Raw genomic sequence first — 24,537 nt, forward strand, 5'->3', positions numbered from 1 at the left:
GACCTGCAGGAGTGAGGGATAAGTGAAACTGCTTTTTAATGTTTCCCTAGACAAAAACAAGCATTTATCCCTTGCAATGTGGGGGAGCCTCACTGCAAGGGTAGCTTTGGATTTTACTCAGAGTTTAGCGTTAATTATATGTAAAGGCAAACGTTTTTGTGTTCGTTTTGAATAGCGTAGGGAACAGTCAGGGACATAAGGACTTCCGATCAGGTTTTTTATTGCTGTCTCTATTATTGCTGGCGAGATTCATTGTTTATTTGACCTGGTGACCATTGTCACCAAAAAAAGTGAGGGGAAATCCAAAATAAGAAAGGTGTCACCAGAGCAGAATGTTAGTAAAAATCTTCCAATGGAGAAAAAAATCTTCTGGGTATGACTGTCTAACATAAGAATTACCCTCATTTTACCCTCATTTTTTTGAGATCTCTTATAACTCCCTGTTTTACATCCAGGACAAGAAGTGAAAGGAAAGCTCCCCAGTGGGACATAGACAGCATACAATAACCTGATAGGAGTTTTAACTATCCCCTGATCTTTCCAAAATAAGCAAAAACAGTTTTGGCTATACTTACACTTTAGGTAACCTTCATACTAAATAAAATAAAAGTAAATAATAAAATAGCATGGACTCTTTCAATTATTTGCTTGTTGGCTTTAATAATTTGATGTACAGTTTTGTAAATTTACCATAGCAAACAACCTACCTTCTATTCTAATAAAGGGTTAAAATTAAACATGTTACACAAAAGAAAAACAGGGAATAAGTCCACCACAAGGCTAACAAAGTTCTGTGACCAGTATAGTGCGATCCCTATCCAAGAGTACAGATCAAGACACACTCAACAATTTAATTGCCAATTAGAGCCCATTCACACAGGGGCAACACGACTTCCAGCGCGACTTTGGGAGGTAACTTGGATACGACTTGAGTATGAATCACAGCACGACTTGGGGCGACTTCAGCATGACTTGGGGCGACTTACAACACTGACTTGAAGTCCAACACTGACTTGGACAGGGAACTTTACAAGTGGCGCACAGAGCTTATCAGCTCTTGTGACATCATTCTTGTTCTGGGTAAATTCTGTGTAAATTCCTTTCTGCTTCCTGTAAAGTTGCCTCACTATGAACGGTGATCCGACTTGGAGGTGACTTCCATTGAAATCAATGGGTACAAGTCGCCTAGAAGTCGGATTGAAGTAGTACAGGAACCTTTTCTGAAGTCGGAGCAACTTCAGTAGTGTATATTAAGACAGGTCTCATTCACTTACATTGATTTTATCATGTTGCACGACTTGGGGTGACTTCAAGTCGGATCCAAAGTCGCCCCTGTGTGAATGGGCTCTTAGCCCGGATTCACACTATAATGGGCTGTGGATTGCACAGGAGCGCTGTGCGTCCCTGTTCCCCATTTCAGGGACGAATCAGGGGCGATTCTATGCCTGAATTCGGCCCTGAAAGGGAGCCAAAGGCGCACAGCGTTTTTGTGCAGTGCGCTCCGCAGCTGCCCTGGAGATATGTGAACCGGCTCCATAGGGAGCCAGTCACATTCTCCTACTATGCGAATTAGATGTGGGAAAACGCACATCTAATTCTCATAGGTGTGAACCCGGGCTTAAGGTAAACAAAAGGAGATGACCCTCTCAACTTCTTTCACAGGTAAGTAAGTACCATGATTAGAAGAAGCAGATAATATACTGTATACAATGTAGAGGATGACTTGCAAGGTCAATGCTTAGACTAGTGAGTGTTAAAACAAAATACAAGGAGAAAACAATTAACTCTAATCAGAGGCAGTTGAGGTGGAGGAGTTGAGGAGATCCATCCACCCAAACCTTGTCAAATTTGAAAGATGCGCCCCCTATTACTTCAATAACGATGATGATCTTCTGCTTGCCATGCTAGCTAAAATAGCAGTCTGGCCATTTGGAAACACTTTTCTGCAAAGAGGGCTCAGAGGGATTCTCATTGGTCAGCATAGCCAGTGCTGACCAATGACCAGGCACCATTGTGTGCATTATGATGCTACACCCCTCCCTGGCTGCATAGTGCATTTTTCAAATGCTTGGACTGCTGTGGTTGGTGGAAAATAATCATTGAAAGAGCTGCAGGAATAGCACACCTTTTCAATTTTTGTGAAAAGGCGAACTAACCCTTTAGATTAAAATGTATCTCTTTTATTAGTGTATCTATTGCAGCTTTATGTAAGGTTCCACAGGGACAAAGAGAAAGAAAGTGTTCTCATTGATCGCCTTTGGAACTTTATTTCACATATTCACTGCAGACAATACTCTATAGTTTAAGTCATACAATACCTTTGCAGATATAAAAGCAGTAGCCTCTGGTATGTATCCTGTCTCAGTTTGTATGGGAAAGGTTAACCAGCCCATGCTTGTCTCCAGGTGACTTTGAATTTGAGTCAGTGGTGTCTTCAGAGACTGATAAGTGGTGATGTCACAGACAGAAGGAGAAATTAGTTGGGGCTTAGTGTTTAATGGACTGAATCCTTAGGCGAGATTGAAGTCTCCAGGTCACACAGTGCAAACACAGACTGTTTACCACAGACACACTGTAAACTACAAAGAAAAGCAGAGAGAGTCCTGGGCATTACAAAACTGTTTACCCAGAAACGTGAGCCTCTGCTTAGTAACACTTTGCCTTTAAGTGAATGTGACTGGTGTTGATACAATTAAACTGGGTACATAGAATATGCCTACTAGCTGACATATAGTGAAAAATACAAATTATGCCTGCTACAGACATGAGATAGCAGCATAAACCTGCAAAGCATGCGCAGAGCATGAATTTCTAGTGCCAGTTTTATGTCATGGGACAATAGTATTAAAGATATTAATAATGATTACCTCGATAATCTATCAATCTGTATGCTTCAGTAACAAATTATATGCATTGCATATACAGAGAGGTCCAAAAAAATGTATACACACTTCCAGAGGCATAACTAGAACCTTCAGGGCCCCAATTCAATAAACCATGAAGGGCTCCCCTGGTCCCCTTCCCTCTCATACCGGGGCCTTTTACACCCATCGTGGGACCCTGTGTTACAGGGTCCCACGATGGTTGTTACAGGGTGTTCTGCCCCCACAGTGGCAGAACACCAGAGCCCAGTCGCAAGTGCAACCTTTGGGACCCTGGTAGTTCTGCCACTGGTGTCAGTAGTTTTTTTATTTTTGCTGTTTTATTTTATTATCATTCAATTTATTTATTTGGTTTTTTTACAATTTAATTTTTTAAAATCATTTTTTACATTTTTTTTTGCGACCCCTGTTGGGGGGCTTTGGTGAAATATCAGGAATCTAAAGAGACCCCTGATGTTTTACTTTTGAGACAGAATAAGGGACTGAGGACAGATTCATCAGTCCCTTTCTTTGCAGCCTCAGCTGCACAGAACAAATGAACAGGAATAGCTCTGCACAGAGCTTCCCGTTCACTCATACACTGAAGCACAGTAAATCTACTATGTCTCAGCTATGAATGAATTTAAAAAAGAAACAAAAAAAAAAAAAACAGAGTTAGTAATCGGTACCAATATCCTTTAACCGCTTGCCGACTGGCTTACGCCGATATACGTCGGCAAAGTGGTTTGTTTGTGCGAATCGCCGTATGGGTACGTCTGTACCTTCAAGGGTAATAGCAGGAGAGTGCGCTGCACGGCAGGGAACCCGATCGTGTGCACGAGAGCAGAAATAGGGATTTGTGTGTTTAAACACACAAATCTCTGTTCTGTCAGGGGAGAAGAGACATATAGTTTGTTCCTACTAAGTAGGAAAAACAATATGTCTCTTCCTCTAGTCAGTCCTATCCCTTCACGGTTAGAACACACCCAGGGAACACACATTTAACCCCTTGATCACCCCCTAGTGTTAACCCCTTCCCTGCCAGTGACATTTACACAGTAAATAGTGCATTTTTTTTTAGCAGTGATCGCTGTATAAATGTCAATGGTCCCAAAAATGTGTCAAAATTGTCCGATCTGTCCACCACAATGTCGCAGCACCGCTAGAAATTGCAGATTACCGCCATTACTAGTAAAAAAAAAATAATAAAAATGCCATAAATATTTCCCATAGTTTGTAGACGCTATAACTTTTGCACAAACCGATCAATATACGCTTATTGCGATTTTTTTTTAACAAAAATATGTAGAAAAATATATATTGACCTAAACTGAGGAAAAAATTTGTTTTTTGAAAACATTTTTGGGGATATTTATTATAGCAAAAAGTAAAAAATATTGTTTTTTTTTTCCAAAATTTCGCTCTTTTTTTGTTTATAGGGCAAAAAATAAAAACTGCAGAGGTGATAAAATAACACCAAAAGAAAGCTCTATTTGTGGGAAAAAATCTTCCGGTCTGTAAGTGGTTAAGGCAAGGAAAGAGCCTGTAATTGACACATTTACCAGCCTATTCCCTGCTCTCCACCCTGACAGATCGCCCCACAGCAGCCGGCAGGAGGTGGGAGGGGAAAACACCGGAGGTGCACACAGGGTTCCAGGGGCAACAGGACAGCAATAGTGAGGCGGCAGGAACAGCAGGTAGAGAAACCAATGCCCTCCATTTCCCTCCTGCAGCTGCTGAATGTCTGCGGGAGGGAGAGGACGAGAAGTTGGCATACACCAGCTACATGGAGGGATCGGTTCCTCTAAGTGCCACCGCCCTCCTATCCAGCTGTACAGGGATGCCGCATGGACGGCAATGGTGACTTCTGCAATCCCTGTACGTACACCCCTGCCCACTTTAACAGTTGTTTTCTATGCCCTTTTTTAAAACCTGAATTGAATGATGGCAGCAATGTGTAGTATTATGTTTCCCCTAAAGATATCAGTAGTCGCACCATTGTTGATGTCATCATGTGACCGTCAGGAGAGAGTCAAAGAAAATAATCAATTTTACTTTTAGCAAGATGGCGCACCACCTCACTACCACCGAGATGTGAGAGCCTATCTTGATGACATTCTGCCAGAACATTGGATAGGATGTAGAGTTGCTGTTGAATTCCCTCCATGTTCCCCGGACTTAACACCCCTCGATTTCTGTCTGTGGGGAACACTAAAGGATGTGGTGTACAATAGAAAACCACCTACACTGATTGCACCATGGGAAGAAATGAAAACATCATGCAGAGCAATTCCTGTGGACTATCTGCCAAAATCAAGAGTCTGGATGCTAATAGTGACCACTTTAAGCACCTAATGTGACTGCATAATTCAAACATGAGATACAGCTACCCTTTGATGTTTATATAAATCAAGTAATACATTTTTTATGCATATATTTTTCATGTTTTAGTGTGTTTACATTTTTTGGGCCATTTTTTGGGTATACATGCTTGAACACCAGCCGATTCCTGCTGAATAGGAAGAAAAGCAAGCCATGGGTGGCCCTGTCATCACCACTCAGCTTGACAGACTTCAATGAAAAATTTAAGGAGCCCAGTAGAAAAATGTCAGCCGAACAGGAGCTGCATACAATTGAATTCAGCCAGTTACCGTTCAAGTATTCAGGCCACTGCAAATGCTGTGTTTGTCTGATTACAGCCAGCAGGGGAGATTCCTCCATCCAGACTGCTTAGCCTTTTACCCCAGGGAGCATCCAGATGTTGCCCCAGAAAAATATCAGTAGCCATTGAGTGCATGCATTGTTGTGTTTGCACATGTAGATGTGGTTGCTTGTAGACACTTCACCAGGATGGATGCCTGCTGCGATTTGTGCTAATCTGAACTTGTCTCAGCAGTTCACTTTGGCTTACTTACCTTTTGTTGACTCCAGCTTTTTCTGACCTCTGTCTACTTAATGTTAAAGAACAACTATGCCCACCAGCTGCTGGAACACTCCCTGCCTCTGACCATCCCGCGCCATGCCAAATTTGCTACTTCAGGTTCACTTTTTGGTGTCCTCAGCCTTCCTAAATTATCCTGCCTCTTACATCCTGAGGAAATGTCTGGGGTCACCTGACAAAACTATGCATTATCCCTTCCTTCAGAGGCCCTGGAAAGACTGGTGCTGTTCAATTCTGTATGCAAGAGTAGCTTGCGCCTGGCACTGGAAGTCTTGAACCCCAACTACCACACCTGAACTCAACATTTTATCTTGTATACTATGTTGCGATGTTAGCAGGCCTACAATTTGTACCCTTAGTTATATCTCATCAGGTCCATTGCAGTGTGAATGTGTGCACAATGAAGACAGTTACATTCAATAAGTACATTCTTTAAATAATGACTACACATATAGGCTGTTCACTTAGCAAAGTGAATTTTTACTTTGTGAGCAAATTTTCACTTAGTTTAGTGAATGAGGTGAAGCTCTACTGACTTCAACCGTCCAATCATGTGCAAGCAAAAATATGTTTTTAGATTTCCTGCCACATGAATGGGTAATCTTTGCTAAGTGACCATTCACCATATTCACGAAGGTAAGTGAAAATCCCCTTTGCTAAGTGAACAGCCTATATTCCTTTACTCAGCCCAAATTTGTGTAATTATTCAAAGGATACGTTCACCTTTGAACATGTTACATGTTCCACCCATTTTATTAACCACTTCCCAACCCGCGTATTGTAATATGATTGCCGCAAGGTGGCTCTGCCTTCCTGGTCTGGGGGGGCACGTGCTCACCGCTTCACTCGGGGGCCGATGCGCACGATTGGCGGCCGCGATATCCGCCGGGCACCCGCGATTGCTGGTCACAGAGCAGGAACGTGGATCTGTGTGTGTAAACACGCAGCTCCATGTCCTGTCAGGGGAGAGGAGACCGATCGTGTGTTCCTAGTATATAGGAGCACCAATCGGTCACCTCCCCCAGTCAGTCCCATCCCCCCCACAGTTAGAATCACTCCCTAGGTAACAGAATTAACCCCTAGTGTTAACCCCTTCCCTGCCAGTGACATTTATACAGTAATCAGTGCATATTTTTTGCACTGGTTGCTGTATAATTGCCAGTGGTCCCAAAAAAGTGTCAAAAGTGTCCGATCTGCCTGCCGCAATGTCACAGTCCTGACAAAAATCACAGATCGCCGCCATTACTAGTAAAATAAAAAATAATAATAAAAATGCTATAAATCAATAACCTATTTTGTAGGCGCTATAACTTTTGCGCAAACCAATCAATATAGCAAACTATATATCGGCCTAAACTGAGGAAGAATTTTTTTTTTTTTTTTTAAATTGGGATGTTTATTATAGCAAAAAGTAAAAAATATTGTTTTGTTTTTTTTCAAAATTGTCGCTGTTTTTTTGTTTATAGCGCAAAAAATAAAAGCAGCAGATGTGATCAAATACCACCAAAAGAAAGCTCTATTTGTGGGAAAAAATTATCAAAATTTCATATGGGTACAGTGTTGCATGACCACGCAATTGTCATTCAAAATGTTACAGTGCCGAAAGCTGAAAAATGCCTGGTATTGAAGTGGTTAAAGAAATAGTAAATCCCAAAACAAAAATTGAATATTTTGCAGCTTACCAATCCTTAAAAGTGGCGACAGCATTTGTTATCTTTTTTTAGGCTTTTTTTCTTTTCTTTTCATCTGGAGATCTGACCAGTAACACATTTCCCGTTGTGTGGCTCCACTCTATGGGAACACCTTTTGGACAGCAGAATTGTCAATCTGGGGAGAGGGTAGTGTTAGATACACTTGCAGATTTAGATGGACATGACTAAAGGATTAAACAAAATAATTCAATCAACTGCTGCATTAGTTGGACAGCTTGGTTTAAACGAAGTTGAAAAAGAGCAGACTGGCCGGATCAACAGGTGAAAGTAAAGGGTAAAAAAAGAAAATGAATGCAGTCATCACATCTAATGCCGCAAACACACGGTCTGAATTTCCGACAACAAATGTTCGATGTGAGCTTGTTGTCGGAAATTCCGACCGTGTGTAGGCTCCATCGGACATTTGTTGTCGAAATTTCCGACAACAAAAATTTGAGAGCTGTTTCTCAAATTTTCCCACAACAAAATCCGTTGTCAGAAATTCTGATTCGTGTGTACACAATTCCAAACACAAAATTTCACGCATGCTCGGAATCAAGCAGAAGAGCCGTACTGGCTATTGAACTTCATTTTTCTCGGCTCGCCGTATGTGTTGTACATCACCGCATTCTTGACGTTCGGAATTTCCAACGACATTTGTGTGACCGTGTGTATGCAAGACAAGTTTGAGCCAACATCCGTTGGAAATAAATCCAGGATTTTGTTGTCGGAATGTCCGATCGTGTGTACGCAGAATAAGAGTTGATAAGCTGCAATGTATTAACGTACTGTATAACTAAGGGCATTTTTGTTTGCTTGTTTTGGAAAGAGTGGAGATGGGTTAGAACATCTGTCAGGTTTTTAATGATACCTTTGCCCCTGTTAGGAATATTCATTCTCTCTATTTGTCCTGCTTAGTGTTATCATCGAAAGTTAACATAAAAAAAAATGTTGGGTTGTCCCCAAAACAGTAATAGAGGGGAATTCTTCCAATTGGGACACTAGTTCTGTGACCTGGGGGGGGGTTAATTACTACTTTAGGAACAAGCACATGGACCCTGCAAGTTTTGTGTTTTTGCATATTTGCCTCACATGAAAAGTGTATTAAACTCTTGATGGATCATCATAAGTGTATAAGGTAGAGCAGTGTTCAGGACTATGTGGAATTCTGCTAAACAGGTGGTTCTTATATTTACATATAGTATAACATGATCCCCAGCAACATGTTATACTTCAGCTGTGCTACTCTGTAGCTACAGTATGTGTATAAATAGTTCATGGTTGTTTTTATAGAGTTCCACGTAGATTACAATGTTTTCTGGCCTTTTTCATTTTACTTATTGCCTAAAATTGCTTTATAAATTGAACCTCTACTTTTCCCATTCATAATACAGTACCTATATTTCCAGAGGCCACTCATTTCCCACACTCATTTATCGTACTTTTTTGCTCCATAAGATGCCCTTTTTTTCCCCCAAAAAAATGGGGGAAAATGTCTGTGCATCTCGTGGATCGAATATTGATCAGGCCTCTCCCCCCATCGACGCCGCCACTGCTTGCTCCGTGCACACATACGGAACACACCACCAATCCCTGACTCTCTGTCTGGACAGTGCTGATTGGCCCTGTGCTGATCACATGCACCCTTCCAAGAAAAAAAAAAACTCTTTAGCAATACACACCAAACTGAGCATGTGCAGAGTGCCCCCAAGGCTCTGTTCTATCAGGAGATGATTGGGGACAGTGAACGAATGGGAGGATCAGAGAAGGCAGGATCAAATAACCTTTTTACACAATGCGGAGGATTAACCCCTTAGGTTCCACAGTGAGTATAACAAGCATGCTTTACTGCATATACAGACTGATTTTACTGTTGTGGGTTTAGTATCACTTTAAATGCAAGAGGAAAGACTGCACATACATACAGGAAGGGAAGTCACCAATTTTCTGCACCCAAGGGAGGTGAAGTACAAGAGAAGAGACCCATGCTCTCGGAGCCCAAGTATACACGCCTCACTAGTGAAGTTTGCAATCCAGCATGCACATCTCAGTCCTTCGTGTCCATATCATCCGTGAGATCTGTGTAGCACCATCCTGAATAGGTTGCTAGGAAACCTAGATAAGGTTAGTTGTTTTTGGCTCCCCTGTAATCAGTGGAGCAGTTTGTGATTGCTTTGGGTTCTGCAAGCTTCAGGTTTGATTGCTTTCCCCTGTCTTCTGGAGGATTCCAAAACATAATGGGTTGGCGTGAGGCAAATCAGCACTATGAACATTTATGCTGTCTCATCCAATTCCTAGGGAGTGCCCAGTAGGTGGCTGGAGAGTACATAAATAGTCTGGGGCTGAAAATTTTACCTGTGGTCCCAGCTGTGGCAGAGCTGGCGGGCCTGTTCTGCAAAAATCTCAAAAGCTAAGCAAGGGATTTCATGGGGGGTCCGGTCTGGAAGATTCACTGAGGAATTATCCACTTGATATTGAAAGGAGGCATCCAAGTATCCAGGGACATTGTGAGTAAAGACCTGAGTGAAGGATCCTAGTGACTGTTCCTGCTGCTATACCTGGCATATCAATACTAGTGCTTGCCTGGCCCGTGACATTTCTGAAGTTGTCTTGGTGCTGTCCATAACTTTTTGGGCCTTTGCTAGAGGAACTGTCCTGAGAAGTAGTAACATGGTGAAGAGTGTCAATTTAGCGTTGTCAGTTCAAATGCCAACCATGGCACTACCTGTATGGAGTTTGCATGTTCTCCCTGTGCTTGTATGGATTTCCTCCCACACTCCAAAGACATGCTGGTAGGTTAATTGGCTCCTGTCTAAATTGGCCCTAGTATGTGTACATATGAAGGTGAGTTAGGAACTATAAGGATTGTAAGCTCCTTGAGAGCAGGGACTGATGTGAATGTACTATATAAATGTAAAGCATTGCATAAATTGATGATGCTATCTAAGTACCTGTAATAAATAAAATCCAAGTCAGCAATACATTTTAAAAAGCACCCCCTAGACCAGTGATGGCAAACCTTGGCACCCCAGATGTTATGAAACTACATTTCCCATAATACTCATGCACTCTGCAGTGTAGTGGAGCATCATGGGAAATGTAGTTCCAAAACATCAGGGGTGCCAAGGTTCGCCATCACTGCCCTAGACTGTTTATTGAGCCAGAAGAGTGACTGTTGCTGTTTGCCTGGATAAAATCGCACTAATTTGGAAAAAGAACCTGGGACAAATGAAAGGCCTTTTCAGGGGTGAGCACTAGATCTGCAATCTATCACAGAAATCTCACTCCCCAGCGTCGCTTCCTCCTATAAATGGCACCAGTAAGATCTGTACTCCAGTACACAGCTCACTGTCAAGGACCTATGCCACCAATTAAATGCTTTTCCTAGCTATTATAAGGTCTCTTTCACATGGGCGGAGTGGGGTCTGGGAAGTAAAAACAGGTAGCTGAGTCATGGTTTTACCACCTGAACACCTATAGTCTACAAGACAACTGAAGAGGGCTCTTCACATATTGCGGCCATAATGCTTTGCATTGCAGCTGCAGAATATTTATTGCGGCATGTCCATTAAGATCAATAGGACTGCACTTCGAAAAAAATAAGCAGGCATTCTGGAGGCTGCAGGGTTTTCCTCCTGAATGCCTGACAGCATCTGCTTAGTCTCACTTTGAAAAGCAATCCACCAAAAATTTTTTTTAGAGATTTAGCTAGTGTGAACTCACACAGTGTGCCTTTTGCATATCTATTACATGCAGTGCTTTCTGGAAGTCTTTTATAGCAGTATTGGTGGAATCTGCAGGATGGTTGGAATACAGCTCTCACCCAGAATGAATGGGGCCGTAGTGTGCTAAGAATAGTTGGCGGAGATATTTTCGGGAGAAAGGTTGCGTGGCAGAGCCCCACAGCTAAAATCAGGAGGGATTTTATTAAGGATAAATTTATGAGTCAACTTGCCCTTTAAACCTATCTTAAAGCTGAAGCTTGGGGGGCTTTAGTAAACATGTGTTTACTAATCTCCCCCCTGTAGAAGAGAGGGCGCATGCAGCGATAACTACTGACACCGACAGCTGATATATTGTAACTGCCAGTGTTACAATGTATCAGACTGTCATTTTCCTAATGAATGGAATCTATATACAGATTCTCATTCATTCAAGTAAAGTGCTGCACAGAAAAGGGACTTCAGTCCCTTTCTCTGTCTCAAAAAAAGAAATATGGGGGTCTGTTTAGATGATTAAAAAAAAAAATATTAAAAAGTAAAATAAAAAATAAATAAAAACCACAAACATAGTAAGACCCCCCCAGGTCCGCCTGCACTCACCCCTCTACAGTGATGGTCCCCCCGTGCACTCACCCCTCCATGGATACCTCAGCTTCTCCTCCTGGCCAACCCCATCTCTCCTGATTGGCCAGGAGGAGAAGCCGGAAGATGATAACGAATATTAATTCACTAATGTCACAACTCACAAGTGGGTGGGTTCGGGGTGCAATGCCGCTGCAGACATATGCCATACGTCAGTGGCTGTAAAGGAGATAATGCTATTTATCTAAGAACCTAATTTTCTGATGTTTTAATTTTGATATTTATGGATTGTGCAATCAGATTATATTGTATTTGGCCTCCTTCAGACAAATTAAAACTAAATGTATCAATATTATAAACTATTGAGTAGTTCAATAAAAAGAATTAAAAAGCAAGATGCTTGCATGCATGTGATTGGATGATCGAAGTCAGCACCAATTCACCTCATTCACTAAGCTAAGTGAACTTTCTGTTTGCAAAATTAATTTTCCCATAACCCTGATTTTGATTTGACTTTACTAGCTGCCTCATTATTTCAGGTAAGTGACAAAGAATGTATTAAGGTCAGTGATAACCAGGTACCAGAAGGCTATCAGCAATGCCAATCATCATATTTTTCTCAGCACAGGTTTCCTTGAAGTGTATGTAGTGCTACCCCTGGAGGAGCCTCTTAAGTTTGTTCAGTCCGTTACTCTGCCTCTCAACCCCAATAACAGTCTCAGCCCCCTCTGGCACACCTGGCAATAGTGTAAGTGCAATGACCAATAAGAAACACACACGTTATGATAAAACACAGAAATTGTCTTTACTGCAATATTTCTGTGGGAAAAAATAACAGACAGTAAAAATATATATTCAAGTAATCAACTGGAGAGCAATAACTGAGATTAAGAGCAATATAGCTCAATACTATATTCAGGCTGCTTTCAGGGGATTCCAAACCTGAGAATGTCCCCAAGAGCAGAGGCCCGCTTAAATGTCAAATAAATCACAATATGACACTTTATATTGGATTGGTTACCTCTGCTCAAATTTGGCCCTATGAGTCCAGGCAGGAGGAGAGCAGAAGACTGACCTGTTTATGTCAGATCTCGCTCTTCTGTCTCCTGACACCACTGGCCCAACAACACTATATTCAATTCACTATTTAATGGTTTAACTGTCCCACACACCCACTGCATATACAGAGCCCTGAGTATGTATGTGCGGGCCCATATGCCACTTCAGTCCTTTTGAAGAAAGATGAGGCTTTGTATCTTCAGCTAGCCACTCTCGTTGGTGCATTTAAACTCCTGAAAAGCAGGGCCAAACAACACAACTGGCCCGGATTATCAAATAAAGAATGCAGGATCTTCCTCAGCAAGGTGAAAGAACAATGGTGTCTGTATACAGTGTCTCTGTGAATGGATGGTCTTATCCTTTAGCCCCCTGTGGCACTACAAGTGTCAGCAAGATGACTGACAGCAATGACGTCTGTATACAGTGTCCATTTAATTCTGTCTGTGTGCAGTGTCCTTGTTTATTGCAAATGGTCGAAAGCCCTCTCAACCAATCCTGTGGCCAAGGCCTAAACGAACGCCCTGGAACAGGCAGGCTCTTCTAGGGACCCTACTGGTCACCTCACAGTGGAACGCTTCACACCGTCGGTGCAGGTGCGTCTGGATATGCACCTGGGCTCCCCCTCTCTCAGGCTGGATGTCCCGACTGATTGTGGATGCCTGAAATCATGTGGTGGACTGACCTGGGAGGCAGCACCTCTCACGTAGGTCTAATCTCTTCCTCTGCCTCGTGGAGTCTGAGCAATCTCCTCAGATCAGCAAGATGGAGTCTCTTGTTCCTTTTCCCTCAGAGTAGGCTGGCTATTGTAGTTCTGTCTCCATAGAAAGCTATGGGCCATTTTAGATGGGGACTACATATCCCAGAATCCTTTGCAGCTGCTGCTTGTTAAAGTCCTTCTGATTTGTTCCTGTCATTGGCTCTCCTCCTCCTGCCAATAGGGACACAGGGAAGGATGCAGAGTGAGCAGCCCTTTGGCTGTGTGAGGAGAAAAAAGGGAGGGGGGAATATCCCCCTCAGAAACTGACAGGCACTTTCTCTCTCACAGAAGAATCTTGACCAGCTTGGCCATGCAGAGGGATATGTAGGGCACCCGCTACACATATCTAAACCTAAGAATAAAAAAAGTAAAATGTTGCAGCTTGCCAGTTCTCAGATGTGGAGGATTGCATTAGTTTTATTTTTTCAATCATTTCCTTTACTTTTGCTTGGTGATCCTCTCAGTAACAGAATTTATGTGCCAGGTTGATGATGGAGGAGCAGTGTTGTTACTCTATACAGCTTGCTCCTGATTTGGATTACTAACCCTTTGCTCTTCTTAGCTCCATAAAATAGAGGGGAAGTGTTCTGTATGCTACAGAGTTGAACTGGTCAGGGCAGATAATACTGCTTGGGGTTTCTGTGCAGCAGAGGTGTTATCACTACAAGAAGTTAGGAGCTCTCAGGTTTTCTGACACGCATTTTGCTGCAATTCCACCGGCGATTCCAAATCGTGGCAAAACGCGGAGTAGGTCACTGTACTAACACATCCAATGTTAGTGTGGCGATCTCCCTGCTGAGCTATTGTGTTCTGACAGGGGGACTACCCCCCACCCTCCAGAACACACTGATCAGCCCTCACAGCCATTGGCGCTGATCTGATTAGCGCTGATCAGATGCTGGTTTTCAGGCATGCTTGTTTGACAGAAGCCAGTCATGAGATCAGCTTCTGTCGGACGAGGAGCTGTACATATGGACTGAAAGTCGGCCAGTTTTGGCAGAACCAACCATTTTCAACCTGCGTGTACCCAGCTTAAGACAAGTATGCAAATTAGGAGCTCTAACTTTACTCTGATCTCCATGTTTATTCTGAGTCTGTATCTGCATTCTCTCATTACAGGTTTTCTTTAACACAAGTAACACATACATTTATTTAACATTTGAGGATACTGACACCCAATGTTGATATGCGTGTTAGGCTGCCTATACACCTCAATTCTAATTGAGGGGAACAAAGATGGATCTTTACACATCCCTGAAGGAATAACTTGATCTATTTTACATTCAGGACCAGAAGCACTCCTCAGTAAAACCATGGCCATGGACACGTAACACTCATACAAAGGGATTGCTCCGACCTCAGAATTCATGGAATCCCCCTCGCTGTGGAGTTCCTGATATTCCTGCCCCCCCAGATTCCTCAGGACGTAACAGACAAAAACGCTTTGTACTCTCTGGTGGACGCTGGGAAAAGACCAACCTAACATACAGGTAAAGCTATGTTCATTTTATCTTACCCGAGTGGTTTATATCCAGTTTTAACATGGCAGAAGTAGACAATGTGTCTCCATCTATCTCAGTTATATTTGGTGGTTAGCAAGGCCCCATATACTCAAGGATTACCGTCCAGTTTAGTCCAAGTTGAGCAAGTTACCCCGCTAAACAGCAACATTCTTAGATAGAGATTGGTGAAACAACCAAAATATAAGGTAAATTGTATATAAAGCCGATTTTTAAAAAAATTATTTTACTTTTTGACAGAATGTAAAAAAGTTAGAACCTATATTTTTATTGCTGTCTGTGTCCCTGCTGGGGAAATTCAACTATTGGTCATAGTGACAATTGTTTTAGAGGAAATATTTCTCACTTTCGAATGATCTTCTTGTAATTTGCTGTGTCCCTAGGACAGAAAGTGAAGAATATTGTCTCTGACAGTACATAGATTAGTCATCATCCTTTCATGATAACATTGCTTCCAATGTTTCAGGATTATCCGCTTCCCGTGGCAGCTCAGTAAAGTGAAGGTACGAAGGACTCTTGCTGAAGCACTGAGAGTATGGAGTGAGGTGACCCCTCTGATGTTCACTGAGGTGTATGAAGGGCGGGCTGACATTGTTATTGATTTTACAAGGTGAGTTCAAATATTATCCACCATCACACATATGGGCATAGTTGCATATGGATGTATAAAGCAGTTCATGTAAGAATATGAATTCTAGATGTTTATCTACCATAGCTCTATAAATTATTATGATTGCTAAAAGAACCCCAAATATATAATGATCAAAAATTAGCTGATATTTGGGAAAGTATTAAAAATCTTCCAACCTGCACCTTGTGTTTTACACCTGCCTAAGTTGTGCACTGATCATGTAGTTTCACGGTGTCATTTGTTGACTTGTATACAGTAGTAGAGTAAATCTTCACATTCCTGTGTGTTTCTGTCTGCATTCAAACATAAGGCATGTGTCATGCCACTACACAATATAGCACATAACTTCGGTCTGTTTCCTCTAAAGAAAGTAAATATCCCACAAACCCTGGGTCTCTCAGTCTAGTGCTCTGCAGGTGAGAGCTAAACAGTAATTAGATCTGACAGAAAAAAAACAGGTAGACCAATAAAGGTTGGGTTCACACTGGTGCAGTGCGGTTTGGCCGCATGGTGGGTGTATCCACGGTTTTCATGCATTTTGCCTTCGGTTTTAGACGTGGTCCCATAGACTTCTATTAGGGTGTGCATTTTTGTTGCGTTTTCTGGAAGTGCAGCAAAGATGCAACATGCAGGACTTTTGGAGTACTTTCAGAAAATGTGTGACCTAATAGAAGTCTGTTGCTAAAACCATGAGTAAAACAGATGAAAACAGTGGATACACCCACCCTGGGGCCAACTCAAAGCACACCAGTGTGAACCCAACCTAACAGAGAGCTCAATCATGCAGTGTTTCATCACATTGCCGCTCCCACATTTGTAATCCAACATAGAGGAAATGGCAATGCCAGTCAAACTACACTAGGTGGTTGTAAAGGCTAAAGGTTTTTTACTTTAATGCATTCTCCAGCTCCCCTCCCTAACACTTACCTGAGTCCTGTATTGATCCGGCGCTGTGACCCGCTTCAGTTTTTCTCTCCCCTCTCTGTGCTCTTACAAGCTTGGCTGAGAGCAGTGAAAGCCATTGGCTCCTTCGGCTGGTAGTCAAATCATGAGAGGAGGGAGTGGGGGGTGGGGTTAGGCCATGCTGGCTATAGACACATACACCCTGGCTCGGGATCCCGCACGCACGTGTGCCTCCATAGCAAGCAGAGATGAGGAGGAGCCAAGAGCGCCAACGGGGGACCCCAGAAGAGGAGGTTTCGGGTCTCTCCATTACACAGAGCAGGTAAGTATAACATGTTTGGTGTTACAAAAAAGTGAGCCTTTACAATCTCTTTAATACACAGTTGACACACAGAAACTGTCAAAAGATTTGTAAAGTAATGCATGTACTCCTGCGATCCAGCCACCTTGCTGTACTTAACAGTATCATAGGGCAGGTTGTATACTTTTCAGAGTCTACTTTTCCACCCCAAGCCTGAAAAACTCTAAGTGAATGGATAAATGTGCCTTGATGTTAAAGGCCAACAGCCAAAACCTCTCTCAGGCCCTTATTTACAGTTCATGTCTTCACAGGGAGATTTCCTCTCTATATATAGGGACAGAAATTGATGGGAAATGTCTCCAATGGGGACGCAGGCTGCAAAAAAAAAACTTTCACACTAAAACCTTGAAGGGTTAGCCCCTCTGTTAGGTTGTTATTACTGTCTCTGCCTTCCTGTTCTGGTAAATTCTGCTCCCTTCATTTCTTGTCCTGCCTTCATAGGCACAGGAAGTGGTGTGTACTCTCCCTATGAGGGTCACAGACAGCAATAAATCTCAATAGAGGTATTTACTCTTCCCAGGTTTATCCAAAGCTTAAAAAAAGGATTTAGCTTGAGTTGAGCTTTATTTTTTTTCTTTCATTCTGTTTATTTTTGTCCCATTGCTAGGAATGAATCCCATCATATTTCAAATGTATTCATTCCTTCATTCCTCCTAATATATTTCTTTGGATATTTGTTAAAGCAGATCTAAACTGTATCTGAGCACCACAAACCGAAAACACTATTTAATTAATTTTTTATACTCAAATAAACCCACCCATCCATAAATATCTCCATGTTTTGTTTTTTTTGTTGAGAAACCACTTTCAATAACACTCCCTAGCATTTCTCCCCATCTTGAGTAAGGGCAGTTGATTCATGCAGCATTTACTTCCTGGAATCCATCTGCCCTTAGCTCAGGTATGCAGGAAGGAGGTTGTGCTTAGCCAAAAAGGTCCTTCCTCCCCTCCTCCAGGTGAAAGAAAACAAAATGACCATGAAGACTCCTGAGATGAATGACATAATTTTGGTTTAGGCCAGAAACTAGGAAGCAACGGAAGAAATGTAAAAAAAAAGTTTAAACAAGTAAATATAATATATCTTCCTATTTACTAAAACTAGCAGCATAAGGATTAAAAATAGTCAATGTTGATTGAGAGAGCTTAGTTTAGTGTAGTTTCACCTTTAGGCCCCCTTCACACAGGGCAGAAACCAATTTACTCAGCAGGGATCTGTCCACTGATCCCCTGCTGAGCAGAGCAGAGCGGGCAGATGACAGGTCCATGTCCACTCAGTTTATGCAGAGCAGACACGAATTGAGCCCGCTCTGCTCTGTGGGTGGCAGGGAGTAAACGGATCTGCTTTTTTTGCAGATCGGATTGGAGATAGGCAGGTATAAATGGACACAAGTCAGTTTACACTCAACGTTCCATAGGGATACATGGACCATCTGATCTGGCCCAGTCTGAAAAACTGACAGGTGGACCTGATCAGATCGCCCATATGAAGGGGGCCTTTTATGCCCAATCCTCATATTTTCCAGGGATTATTTTCATGTGAGCCAAACCATGATATGTATATAGATTATGCCACCCACTGTTGTCCTCTTGTGCTGCCCTTTATTATCATATAGTATAGATAATAGAAACTAATAAAAAAAATCAATAAGCCCTGATGCTGGCTATGTACACAAAGTAAATTTCAGGCAATATCAGCCACTTTCACGTACCTTTCATTTTTAAATAAATACCTCCTACTAACGGTCCCCAGTTCTACCTACACAATAAGTTCACCTTTGTTACTGCGCATTGATGAATATACAGTGGGGACGGAAAGTATTCAGACCCCCTTAAATTTTTAACTCTTTGTTATATTGCAGCCATTTGCTAAAATCATTTAAGTTCATTTTTTTCCTCATTAATGTACACACAGCACCCCATATTGACAGAAAAACATAGAATTGTTGACATTTTTGCAGATTTATTAAAAAAGAAAAACTGAAATATCACATGGTCCTAAGAATTCAGACCCTTTGCTCAGTATTTAGTAGAAACACCCTTTTGATCTAATGCAGCCATGAGTCTTTTTGGGAAAGATGCAACAAGTTTTTCACACCTGGATTTGGGGATCCTCTGCCATTCCTCCTTGCAGATCCTCTCCAGTTCTGTCAGGTTGGATGGTAAACGTTGGTGGACAGCCATTTTTAGGTCTCTCCAGAGATGCTCAATTGGGTTTAAGTCAGGGCTCTGGCTGGGCCATTCAAGAACAGTCACAGAGTTGTTGTGAAGCCACTCCTTCGTTATTTTAGCTGTGTGCTTAGGGTCATTGTCTTGTTGGAAGGTAAACCTTCGGCCCAGTCTGAGGTCCTGAGCACTCTGGAGAAGGTTTTTGTCCAGGATATCCCTGTACTTGGCCGCATTCATCTTTTCCTCGATTGCAACCAGTCGTCCTGTCCCTGCAGCTGAAAAACACCCACACAGCATGATGCTGCCACCACTATGCTTCACTGTTGGGACTGTATTGGACAGGTGATGAGCAGTGCCTGGTTTTCTCCACACATACCGCTTAGAATTAAGGCCAAAAAGTTCTATCTTGGTCTCATCAGACCAGAGAATCTTATTTCTCACCATCTTGGAGTCCTTCAGGTGTTTTTTAGCAAACTCCATGCAGGCTTTCATGTGTCTTGCACTGAGGAGAGGCTTCCGTCGGGCCACTCGGCCATAAAGCCCCGACTGGTGGAGGGCTGCAGTGATGGTTGACTTTCTACAACTTTCTCCCATCTCCCGACTGTATCTCTGGAGCTCAGCCACAGTGATCTTTGGGTTCTTTTTTACCTCTCTCCCCAAGGCTCTTCTCCCCCAATAGCTCAGTTTGGCTGGACGGACAGCTCTAGGAAGGGTTCTGGTCGTCCCAAACCTCTTCCATTTAAGGATTATGGAGGCCACTGTGCTCTTAGGAACCTTAAGTGCAGCAGAATTTTTTTGTAACCTTGACCAGATCTGTGCCTTGCCACAATTCTGTCTCTGAGCTCTTCCGGCAGTTCCTTTGACCTCATGATTCTCATTTGCTCTGACATGCACTGTGAGCTGTAAGGTCTTATAAAGACAGGTGTGTGGCTTTCCTAATCAAGTCCAATCAATATGGGGTGCTGTGTGTACATTAATGAGGAAAAAAAATGAACTTAAATTATTTTAGCAAATGTTTGCAATATAACAAAGAGTGAAAAATGTAAGGGGGTCTGAATACTAATCTGTAGTCTGCATAAGGGACATTACATTTGATTTGGTGTCTGTTTACATTTTTAGGCAAAAGAACTTAAGACTTTATTATTTATTAAATTATAGTATGTATATTTATTGTGGGCATCTTGTGCAGTGCTTTACAGAGTACATACAGTATCTCACAAAAGTGAGTACACCCCTCACATTTTTGTAGATATTTTATTATACCTTTTAATGTGACAACACTGAAGAAATGACACTTTGCTACAATGTAAAGTAGTGACTGTACAGCTTGTATAACAGTGTAAATTTGCTGTCCCCTCAAAATAACTCAACACACAGCCATTAATGTCTAAACGGCTGACAACAAAAGTGAGTACACACCTAAGTAAGAATGTCCAAATTGGACCCAATTAGCCATTTTCCCTCCCCGGTGTCACATTACTCATTAGTGTTACAAAGTCTCAGGTGTAAATGGGGAGCAGGTGTGTTAAATTTGGTGTTATTGCTCTCACTCTCTCATACTGATCACTGGAAGTTCAACATGGCACCTCATGGAAAATAATTGTTGCTCTACATAAAGATGGCCTAGGCTATAAGATGATTTCAAAGACCCTGAAACTGAGCTGCAGCACAGTGGCCAGGACAGGTTCCTCTCAGAAAAGGCCTTGCCATGGTTGACCAAAGAAGTTGAGTGCATGCGCTCAGCGTCATATCCAGAGGTTGTCTTTGGGAAATAGACATATGAGTGCTGCCAGCATTGCTGCAGAGGTTGAAGGGGTGGGTGGTCAGCCTGTCAGTGCTTAGACCATACACCACACACTGCATCAAATTGGCCTGCATGCCTGTCGTCCCAGAAGGAAGCCTCTTCTAAAGATGATGCACAAGAAAGCCTGCAAACAGTTTGCTGAAGACAAACAGACTAAAGACATGGATTACTGGAACCATGTCCTGTGGTCTGATGAGACCAAGATAAACTTATTTGGTTCAGATGGTGTCAAGCGTGTGTGGCGGCAACCAGGTGGGGAGTACAAAGACAAGTGTGTCTTGCCTACAGTCTAGCATGGTGGTAGGAGTGTCATGGTCTGGGTCTGCATGAGTGCTGCCGGAACTGGGGAGCTACAGTTCATTGAGGGAACCATGAATGCCAACATGTACTGTGACATACAGAAGCAGAGGATGATCCCCTCCCTTCGTAGACTGGGCAGCAGGGCAGTATTCTAATATGATAATGACCCCAAACACACCTCCAAGATGACCACTGCCTTGCTAAAGAAGCTGAGAGTGAAGGTGATGGACTGACCAAGCATGTCTCCAGACCTAACCTCTATTGAGCATCTGTGGGGAATCCTCAAATGGAAGGTGGAGGAACGCAAGGTCTCTTACATCCACCAGTTCCGTGATGTCATCATGGAGGAGTGGAAGAGGACTCCAGTGGCAACCTGTGAAGCTCTGGTGAACTCCATGCCCAAGAGGGTTAAGGCAGTGCTGGAAAATAATGGTGGGCACACAAAATAATGACCCTTTGGGCCCAATGTGGACATTTTCACCTAGGGGTGTACTCACTTTTGTTGCCAGCGGTTTAGACATTAATGGTTGTATGTTGAGTTATTTTGAGGGGACAGCAAATTTACACTGTTATACAAGCTGTACACTCACTACTTTACATTGTACCAAAGTGTAATTTCTTCAGTGTTGTCACATGAAAAGATATAAAATATTTACAAAAATGTCAGGGGTGTACTCACTTTTGTGAGATACTGTAGATCCATCCACATCGCAACTATTTTCCGCAAAAAGAAGTTAAATTAAATTCCCCATCACACTGTTAAGCTATGTACACACGATAGGATTTTCTGACAACATAACCGTGGATTTTTTTCTGAAGGATGTTGGCTCAAACTTGTCTTGCATACACACGGTCACACAAATGTTGTCGGAAATTCCAAACATTAACAACGCGGTGACGTACAACACGTACGACGAGCCGAGAAAAACAAATTTCAATAGCCAGTACGGCTCTTCTGCTTGATTCTGAGCATGCGTGGACTTTTGTGCATCGGAATTGTGTACACACGATCGGAATTTCTGACAAAAAGTCTTGTTGTCGGAAAATTTGAGAACCTGCTCTCAAACATTTGTTGGCAGAAATTCCGACAATGTTCTATCTTCTATGTTCAAATGTTCTATAGAGCATAAACACGGTCAGACTTTCCGACAACAAGCTCACATCCAACATTTGTTGTCGGAAAATCCTATCGTGTGCACAGCCCATAAGACTCATTGGTGGCAATTTTAAAGGCTGCATAAGGCTCCGTGCACACTTGGCTTAAAAAAGTCCGTTCTCTTGGGAGTAAAAAATGCTCATATAGAGAATTTTTTGTACAAAGTTTAGACGAGATCAGGAGAGTTTTAAATCTTTTCTGTCTCGCAAACGCAAACCAGAAGGGTTTTTTTTCTGCCTCTAAACGTTAAACTTGAAATATGCCTCCTAACATCCTAATGTGCATGGACACATAGGATAACATTAATCTGCTTCGACAGGCAAAACCCAAAATTCCTGTAGAAGCAGCAATTTTTAAGCCAGTATGCATGGAGCCTAACAATGATAAAATATGGTATAGGTGCAATGAAAAATCTGGACTGCCGCACTCCGGATTGGAAAAATAAAGGTAAAATCTTCTTTATTGAAAAAATGACATGGTATAAAATGCGTACATTGCTCTGTTGAAGTGATACAGCATAAGCTATGGAGTAAGCGCTCTATGGGAGTGTGAAACGCGTCAGCGGTTATGCTGTATCACTTCAACAGAGCAATGTACGCATTTTATACCATGTCATTTTTTCAATAAAGAAGATTTTACCTTTATTTTTCCAATCCGGAGTGCGGCAGTCCAGATTTTTCATTGCACCTATACCATTGGAATAGCAATCGCCAGCACCTGGAGCTCTCACAACCATTCACCCAGCGGAGGACGGGAAATTTAAACCCAGTTACCTGGAGCGGTGGTCACCAACCTGATAAAATATGGTGTTTTTGGTTCCTTTGCTTGATGTGCTTGCCAATTCTGGGTTACTCATGTTGGTAAATACTAGTGCAAGCACTTATTATTACTAAGTGCTACTAATACTAGTGTAATACAAGAGTACATACATTCAGACACAAGTGGAAACAGATCCTGAGATCAGAACAGAGATATACTCTGAGCCAGCAGCGGCACCAGGAGGATCATAACAGTAATATTGACATAATCTGCAATACAATACTTTACAGGTACTGGCATGGAGACAACCTGCCTTTCGATGGTCCTGGGGGCATCCTTGCACATGCTTTCTTTCCAAAGACACACAGAGAGGGGGATGTACATTTTGACTATGATGAAGCTTGGACCATTGGTAACAGTATAGGTAGGTTCTAGCTATAAATTACAAACAAGAATGGCTGCCATAATTTTTGCTGCACACTGAAATCCTGTACTTGAACTAGAAAATGTTTCTTTTCATATGTATTGCAGGCACAGATCTTCTGCAAGTAGCTGCTCATGAGTTTGGACATGTGCTGGGCTTGCAACATTCCTCAGTCTCCAAGTCACTGATGTCTCCATTTTACTCTTTCCGTTACCCACTCAGTCTTAGTACAGACGATAAGCAAGGCATTCAGTACTTGTACGGAGCACCGCATCCCCCAACCACAGCTCCAACTCCAAAGCCAGAGGGCAATCAGCCAGAACCTGAGAGCAATGAGATCCCTTATTCAGAGGTTAGAAGATTCTCACTTATCTACATGTATACATTTATCACACTGCGGAGCAGATTTACTAAAACTGGTGCACTCAGAATATGATGCAGCTGTGCATGGCAGCCAATTAGCTTCTAATTTCAGCTGGTTCAATTAAGCTTTGGTAATGAGCCCGGGTTAACACTAATGCGGTGTGGGACACTGCATGTAATTCGCACAGGAATTGCAGCACATTCCTGTGTGAATTACATGTGGTGTCTCTGGGATGTAATTTGAGCCATGGATTTGTATGGCTCAAATCGCACCACATTCCCATTAAACTGGTGCAGGATCCTTTTTTTGGCCACACCAGAATCGGATCACCCATGCTTGGTGTGAACACCCATGCGATCCGATTCTGCAAATCGTGCTGCATTTTGTAAACCAATTGCGGGGTGTCCTTAACTTAACATACACTCAGCAATAGGTTTGCATGGACAGATAGCGATTTAGATGCAGTGCCGAATCATTTAGCAGTGAATCGGCAACGCATCTAGTGTGAATAGGGTTGTCACCTCATCCTTTTAAAC

The 24,537-nt window shown here is 42.4% G+C and overlaps 1 protein-coding gene across 1 annotated transcript in view; it reads left to right on the forward strand.

The window, feature by feature from the left end:
* The window catches only part of MMP11 (matrix metallopeptidase 11), a 46,109-nt gene that overhangs the window by 11,264 nt on the left and 10,308 nt on the right, over nucleotides 1-24,537 (forward strand). Inside the window, exons 2-5 of the mRNA XM_073629194.1 lie at nucleotides 14,901-15,103; nucleotides 15,600-15,743; nucleotides 23,504-23,637; nucleotides 23,745-23,989. Of these exons, the coding sequence (XP_073485295.1) occupies nucleotides 14,901-15,103; nucleotides 15,600-15,743; nucleotides 23,504-23,637; nucleotides 23,745-23,989 (726 nt within the window). The remainder of the gene's footprint in view (nucleotides 1-14,900; nucleotides 15,104-15,599; nucleotides 15,744-23,503; nucleotides 23,638-23,744; nucleotides 23,990-24,537) is intronic.

The sequence above is a fragment of the Aquarana catesbeiana genome, linkage group LG01, assembly GCF_042186555.1.
Source record: "Aquarana catesbeiana isolate 2022-GZ linkage group LG01, ASM4218655v1, whole genome shotgun sequence".
Lineage (NCBI taxonomy): Eukaryota > Metazoa > Chordata > Amphibia > Anura > Ranidae > Aquarana > Aquarana catesbeiana.